The sequence below is a fragment of the Triticum dicoccoides genome, chromosome 1B, assembly GCF_002162155.2.
Source record: "Triticum dicoccoides isolate Atlit2015 ecotype Zavitan chromosome 1B, WEW_v2.0, whole genome shotgun sequence".
NCBI lineage: Eukaryota > Viridiplantae > Streptophyta > Magnoliopsida > Poales > Poaceae > Triticum > Triticum dicoccoides.
Genome location: NC_041381.1, coordinates 596,408,504 through 596,415,817, shown reverse-complemented (window position 1 = coordinate 596,415,817; position 7,314 = coordinate 596,408,504). Strand labels below are relative to the sequence as shown.

General features: G+C 46.2%; 1 protein-coding gene across 2 annotated transcripts; it reads right to left on the bottom strand.

Annotated features, from left to right (window-relative positions):
* Window positions 1–761: 761 nt before the first annotated feature.
* On the bottom strand, window positions 762–4,270 carry LOC119348980 (probable magnesium transporter NIPA6). 2 transcript variants are annotated; one of them, XM_037616989.1, is made up of 9 exons: window positions 3,852–4,270; window positions 3,688–3,744; window positions 3,494–3,584; window positions 3,242–3,402; window positions 3,006–3,133; window positions 2,755–2,892; window positions 1,860–1,952; window positions 1,415–1,535; window positions 762–1,314 (listed from the first exon to the last, which is right to left on the bottom strand). In XM_037616989.1, the coding sequence occupies exons 1-9, from the start codon at window positions 4,018–4,020 to the stop codon at window positions 1,184–1,186; spliced, it is 1,089 nt and encodes a 362-aa protein (XP_037472886.1). In that variant the 5' UTR covers window positions 4,021–4,270; the 3' UTR covers window positions 762–1,183. The 2 variants fall into 2 exon arrangements, with proteins under 2 accessions (XP_037472886.1, XP_037472887.1); XM_037616990.1 differs by having other exon boundaries at window positions 762–1,311.
* Between the last annotated feature and the right edge of the window lie 3,044 nt (window positions 4,271–7,314).

Genomic DNA, 7,314 nt, shown 5'->3' with positions numbered 1-7,314 from the left:
CCCTCAACAACACAATATTCTTTTTTTGAAGGGGGGCCTTAAGCTAGCCGGCTGTCCAGAGGATGGAAGGCGTCCGCCGCTTCCTTGCTCGACACATGGCCTACTGGACCATACACACTTCTCTCGTCTTCTTTCTGCAACAGCGGAGTTGTTGCAGAACCAAAGGAAGTGAGCGACGATTGCGCAAGTGCGCGAGCGGCCGAAGATGTTGTAGCAATTTTTACAACATGGGCCTTGTTGCAGAATATTAGATGCGGCGGAGATGCCTTCGCAACAACAATGGTCTTGTTGTAAAAAATTAGAGAAAAGGAGGTTGTGCAACACATGTCTTATTGCAGGAAATTTAAAAAGAGAAGGTTTTGCAACAAGGGTCTTGTTGCAAAAAATATAGAAAAGAAGATTAGAAAAGAAAAGGAGGAGGTTGTGCAACATGATTTTTGTTGCAGAAAATTAGAGACAAGAACATTTTGCAACAAGGACCTTGTTGCAGAAATTAGAGAGAATGTTTTGTCACAAATATTTTGTTGCAGAAATATAAAATTCCGCAACAAAAGTCTTATTGCGAAAATAAAAAAAGAACAATACGGACAGCTCCATCAACGAATTGGACGGCTCGCGAGGTGGCAGATCTTTTAAAAAGATCCGCCAACCAACGCGTAGCACACCCCTTTTGATAACCCACATCCCACAGAAATCAGGAAACGTAATTCCATCTTGCAAAGTCTCAAACGAGACTGTAAAAAAAGATCCATGTTCCAAACTGATCATAAATCTTTTTCTTGGACAAATTATTGGATCCTCAAACAAGGGTGACGGTGAAACAAAAGCCGAAAATCGGAATTCTACAAGAACGGCGCTAAAAGGATGTACAAGATTCACAGTTCAGATACATGAAAGCTCCGCCTGATCGCTCCGAACAAGTCAACAAACTCAAACTGTACAAGAAGAAGAGGAAGAAATGTTGTGGACAAAACTAAAAAAATCAAAAAGAAAAAGTTATGGATGAGGAGAAGAAAACTTGGCAACAATCTGTGCACAGATCCTATCTGGTGAAACTCCGCCGTCTCCCGGATACCGTATCTCCCAGCTTCTGCAATACCCAATTATGTACAGGCCAACACAACACAATGGAGTGGCCGGCAATGTGTTGATCACAGCATCCATCGCTGCCATCCTCCAATGCCTAGTACATCTCCTGCCGTCTCAAGACTTTCTCTTCGTCGTCGGTTCTCCTCACATCCTCTTCGACATGCCTCAGTAGTTCTCCGTTCAATCTTGTTGCCGACGTGGGAGACAACGGTGCGTAAAGGCCTACTTCACGACGAAACAATGGGGTGTTATGACTTATGAGCATCGACTCAAGAAAACCTGAATATATGGTGAAAAAGGTGGGAGTTCAGTCAGGGTTACATACTTCTCGATTGCGGGATCCTTTCGTAATCCTTGGTGACATGCAACAAGATGGTACCAGACAACACGACAATCAGGCCACATATTTCAGAAGTAATGCTTCCAAGGCTCTGACCAGACCAATCCTGCGTTTATCATTATGATACAGTAAGAAGTTCGGTTAGCTCATATGCTTTTTTCACAAAATTTAATATGCCCACATAGTGGTGCTTAGCAGAGCATGGCATTGTGTTGAAGGTTGTTCTTAGCATTACTAAACTGTTGCAGGATAGAGCTACGGAGTAAGCCAAAATTTATGCTAAGCTGTAGTCCCAGTAGCTTAGGATACTACATTTCAGGTGTGGACGAGATACAAATGGCAACAAGTCTCTCCAAGTGGTGCCAATAATTACCTAATAAACAATTCACACCTTTTGAGGGATGAACGGCAGAACAGAACAAAATTTTACCTTAAACATTATGATGCTTGCGAGTATTGTCAATGATGTAAACATCACATAATAAATTGGTGATACAACTGCCGTGTTAAATGTATCAAGTGCCTGCAAAAAAGGAACAATTACTACATTGGAGGCTGCCAATACAGTAGAACTTGCAAACGAACATGCTCACAGAAGAGGCCATAACAAATATAATACAGATATGAAATTAGAAATTAAGGCTAGTACAGAATTCTTAAGAAACACATATTGAAGTAGGTTCCTACATGCACAAACAATATACCCCTACACAATTATCATAATCCTCCGATTCTTCTCTTTAGATATCTATATGGTTGCTGAGAAGAATGACAAAATGCGACTTGTAACATACGGAGCAATGATTTGAATACAGTATGACCCTCCCTAGCCCTTATCCTAATGAACAAATATATTGGCATAACTTGAGCTAAAGAGCAACAGCACTTTCAACTTATCATGAAAGAAGACAAAAGATAGTACGGTTGTCTCTATTGCTTCAGGGACAATCCAAGCATTCAAATTTGATGTTCATACTCCTAGTTCTGCAAAACATGTTGCTTTGAACATACAACAGAGATCTGAATCTTTGACTGCCGACGATCTTCTAAAATATGTAGATGGGACATATGAAAATCATATGAGTAGATTTGTTTTGCAAGGTACTAGCATAATATCATAATAATGTCGGGCTGTATTAATATGCTGCGATAAAAGTTAGTGATTGACTTTTGGAGACACTTTTGATGTCCAAAGCAAGCTCTAAAGAACTGGAGGGAGTACTAATGAATCAATCTTCGAAAAGCTGTTGCTTGATGGCATTTACCATAAGGATACAAATTATAATTAATTTATTACTGAATATACATAATGCACTCACACAAACCTTGTTCAGGTAATTCATCTGTGTCAGCACACAAATAGCCACGACGAGCATAAAGAACCACGTCTCGGGATATGCTAACTGATTCGTCCCCTCAAAAGTCAACTTCAAGGATGTACCAAGAGCTTTAACACTCATAACCTGCGTAAGGAGAAAGGGTCAGAACCTTCGACACGAAGGTTAAAATAAAAAATCAGTGATCGCATATAAACTGTTATACATCAGAAACTGGTGTTAAAAGCCAGCGACATTACCGAAAGAGAACCCATCAAAGAGCAAATGGCGGTGTAGATCAAGACGTTCGACTGCCCCCAGAGAGGGGAGAAATGGAACACCAGCACAGAGACCAGGACTATAACCGAAGCAACATATAGCAAGAAAGCTGCAGAGGAACATGAAGAAAACCCTCGGTTATTCGATCGCGCTTCCTACAACCAACAGTGAGCTAAAATGGCACCCATGATCATCATGATAAACTGACAACCCTCACATGGTTGTGTTGCCATGTGCCAAATCTCCTTGACAGACGTGATCTCCTGCTCCAGCGGCGCGTGGATGACGATCACCATGGACCCCGCGATGCACATCACGCAGCCGAGGACCCCCAGCGCGTGCAGCCTCTCGTTCAGGATGAAATGGGCCAGCACTGCACTGGACAAGGAAGAACACGCACCTTCAGCATCACATCTGAATTTCAGGATTGCAGATTAAAACCACGGCTTGTGGTGTATGTGGTGCACACCTGACGATTATGCTCAGTGCTCCCAGAGGAGTAACCAGCACCGCCGGTGCGAAGGCGTACGCCACGAAATTGGCGATCTCTCCCACGATCACTGAGAAGAGAAAAGAGAAGAACACAGAATTTGGTTTCAGAAAGCTAAGAATTGAGCTCCGTTTGGCACACTTGGAATTTTAAACTATGGAAAAGAAGCTCACTGGTGATCATGCCCACCCACCATAGGGGCTCCAGGAGGTAGGAGTGCCCACCCACCCCTGCACGGGAGGCAAAAAAGGGCAAAAAAACAGAGGACATTTTCAGAGGATGAAACAAACTCTGAAGAAAGGAGAGATGGCGTCGAGGGGGGAACGGACGGACGGACCGGCGCTGATGCCGGAGGAGACGGCGGCGCGGCGGAGGCCCTTCTTCTTGATGATGAAGCTGGAGCCGATGAAGCCGCTGGAGAGGAGCGCGAGCACTATCCCGCGCACGTTGTCCGCCGACAGCTCCTGCTGCCCGCCCCCGCCTCCGCCCCCCATCCCTCCCTCCATGGCCGCGATCGCGAGCTCCTCAGATTGGTTCCGGCGCGGCCGGCGGCCGGATCGGATGGCCCCGCCACCGCGCAGCTCCTTCTTCTCCTCCTGTGCAGTGGCCTCGACGCGCGGGGGATGGATGGGATGCGGGTTCTTGGACGGCTCCGCCGCGTAGGATTTTGTTTCCTGCGTGCGGGTTCTTGGATGAGGAGGCGGAGCTGATTGGCCAATGGCACAGGAGGACAGGGTGGAGGACGACGAAACAGCAGTAGACACGCTGATCCGGGCGTCGCTCTCCGATATATTTATTTCCCTGAGCGGAGATCGCACCGGTGGCATGGCTAGCCTGCTGACTGGGAACCTGACGGTGACAGGTGATGGGATGAGACCCGCACGTGGTGATTTTCAGCCTACAACGTGTGTGTCATTGATTTTTTTTTCTCGAACCGGGCATGACCCCTTTTCATTGCAAATGAACGGAAATACAAAGTTCCGAGAGACCAACAGGAGAAAAGGGAAGTGTGTCATTGATTTGCATGTGTCAGTTCTGTTTTTTCAACCGCTGTCTTTTTTAGCATAGTCCCTGTTGACAACAATCACTACGTCAAGCGGTTCCATCGAAAAAGTGAAACACAGTACAATCCAAGTCGCTCACATACACGAGCATGTCCTATCCCAACGAGCACCACCAAAAGAATGAGCCGGCACGTCCCATGATTGTAGTCGACGGGAACGTCTCTTCCAACTGAACGCACATCGCTGAAGCCTAGAATAAAGGGTTAATTATCCTTTTGCCCTCAGTGGTGTCTCTGTGCTTAGTTTTGCCCACAGATGCAAATTGTGCTTAGTTTTGCCCCTAGTCCGTGCGCACCGACTTGTTCTGTGAACTTTGGCGTCTTCGTCAGGTCAACGTTTTGACTCGGCCCTTACAGGTGGGACCAGGCGGCAGAGGCATCCAATTTTATTTAGACCGTTGCATGCGTGGCCTGCGGGACCCAGCAAAGAGCCGTTGAGCATACAGCCGTTGCGGGTGTGCTATATAAGCGGGCGACAGCGGCGGTGACCACGGCGACAGAGAGCACGACCCTGACCACGGCGAGAGAGCGAGAGCACGACGGCGGTGGGAAGCTAGTTGTGGAGGGCGCGACGGTGGGAAGCTAGCTGTGGAGGGCGCGGCGGCGTTAAGATCTCGTTCGGCTTCGAGCTCCATGTCTTCCGCAAGCTCCCGCGCCACCTCACGGATGCGGAGCCGGGCGCGTGTGGAGATGCATGTCTTCGTCTGTCCGCGGTGCCAGGCGAGCGTTGATCGGAGGGTTTCTCACACATCGAGGAACCAGAATCGTCCGTTCTACGTGTGCAGCGAGAATGGGGTAAGAATCGGGGCAATTGCACCATTTTCGTGGTCGGGATCTTTGAGCAATGGGTTGATCTGTTCCGTGTTCATGCAGGTGACATGCTTCTTTCTTTGGGTTGATGCTCTGGCCAAGACTCTGATAAATGAACTGCAAGAAGAGCATGAAGAATGGTTGCGCATGCTGCCCCGAACCGCAGTGGCCGCAGCATGAGCTCCGAAAGAAGAGATGGAGGGTGAAGCACGCACTGACAGAGAGCTAGCTGTTGAGCTTAGGATGTTGAAGAAGAAGGTTAGGAAGCTTGAAGATCAAGCACTACCAATACCCATTTGCAAATACTTTTGGGCATTTGTAGGTATGGTAATCGCACTGGTTGTAATGTTGAAAATGTATGGAAAGGCATGAATTATGGAGGAATTTGTAATCTTGAAATTGTATGAGAAATTCACCTAGTTTAAATGTTGGTCAAAATTGTTTAAAAGTTGAAGAAGAAGAAGAAGTGATCAACATTTAAATATGTTGAAAAAAAGGAGAAGATATGAGGAATTCAGAAACTTTTGATCAATGAAATGCAGCTAATGAATTATTCCAGAGCCAAATAATTAAGGTTAGAATTTTTTTGGAGCTGTTAAATATTTAATAGCAATTTAAGTAATCCAAATCAAATACACCATGATTTAAATAAAAGACCAAAATGTCATGGAAAATGTGCCTCAACTCTGGTAGAGGTTTACACCTAGTGCCAAAATAAATGAACATTTTTTAAGGGCATTACATTGAGTAAAAACTAATTTCTCTAAAAAATGAAGGGTGGAAAATGCACAAAAAATTGGTGCGGATGGGGACTCGAACCCAGGACCGCGTGGGTTTGTGGTGTTTAGGGCTGCGCTGGTAACCGCTAGGAGAGATGGCAAGAGTTTGACATGGGTAGGGAAGGAAGGTATACATAGTGAGACTGCAAAATTTGTCAAAAAAAAAATAGTGAGACCGTGAATGTTTGCACACGCATGAGAGCGGTTTTCCTTTGTTTTGCACTGAAATTTTGGAGGGTTGGAATGTTGAAAACATATGTTTGCACTAAAATTTTGGTTAGAGTGGCACTTGGTTTAGTGTTAGAGTGGCACTTGGTTTATGATTTAAAGGGAATAAATTTGCATGTTAGTTCATGACTTTTTTTTGAATGAAACGGTGGGCTTCTCACCCCCTCCAATTTTCATTAATGAAAACCACAAGTTCTCGAGCTTCATGACTTGGTTTAGGGAAGAAATTATATGTTTGGGCATGAACATTTTTTAACACACATAATAAACCCTAATAAATAACTTAGATAAGATGCAACACAAGTACCATTACAATAAGGATAATAAGTTCATGGATAGTTCACGGACTCATGACGAAACATGACACGACACGACACGACATAGAAAAGCAACAAATAAAAGACATTCTTCATCTTGACCTCCTCCTTCCACTTTGGCCGCGCGCGCCCCTTGAACACCGTCTTCATCTTCACACCTCCTCGTCGTTGTCATAGGGAAGGGAGTGCATCCCGGCTGGAGTGGGGAAGATGTTCTCGTAGTTGGTGTAGATGTTGTAGACGGTGAAGAAGATGGCCTCGCAGCCGCACCAAAAGACTTGGCCGAGGAGCTCGCGTGCGTCAAACGGGTTGGTGAAGGTGACAGTGAGCAGTAGGAGGATGCCGCTGCGGTCACGAACCTCGTTGAGGGTGAACATCCTCGGCGAGCCTCGTGGGAGGTGGGCATAGCCGACTCTGAGGAAGGCGCGGGTGAGTTCGACGGAACCCCTCCACCTTGAAATAGCCCACAGACGGAGCTCCCTCTCCACGAGCACGCCCGGTGGGTAGCGCAGCTCCGGCTCGACAGGCGGACGGCTGAAGGTCGGCCCGTTGAACTGCATGGTCTCGCTTGGGGAGGGCTCAGTCGATTGGGTGTTTGAAGTT

Bases quoted from the DNA above. Each gene is read 5' to 3' on its own strand.
- LOC119348980 (XM_037616989.1), bottom strand. From the start codon at position 4,020: ATGGAGGGAGGGATGGGGGGCGGAGGCGGGGGCGGGCAGCAGGAGCTG. The intron at 2,893-3,005 runs GTAATGTCGCTG...CTCCTTACGCAG, and splicing joins CTTTGATGGGTTCTCTTTCG to GTTATGAGTGTTAAAGCTCT. The intron at 1,953-2,754 runs GTTTGTGTGAGT...CCTTTTTTGCAG, and splicing joins AGATGAATTACCTGAACAAG to GCACTTGATACATTTAACAC.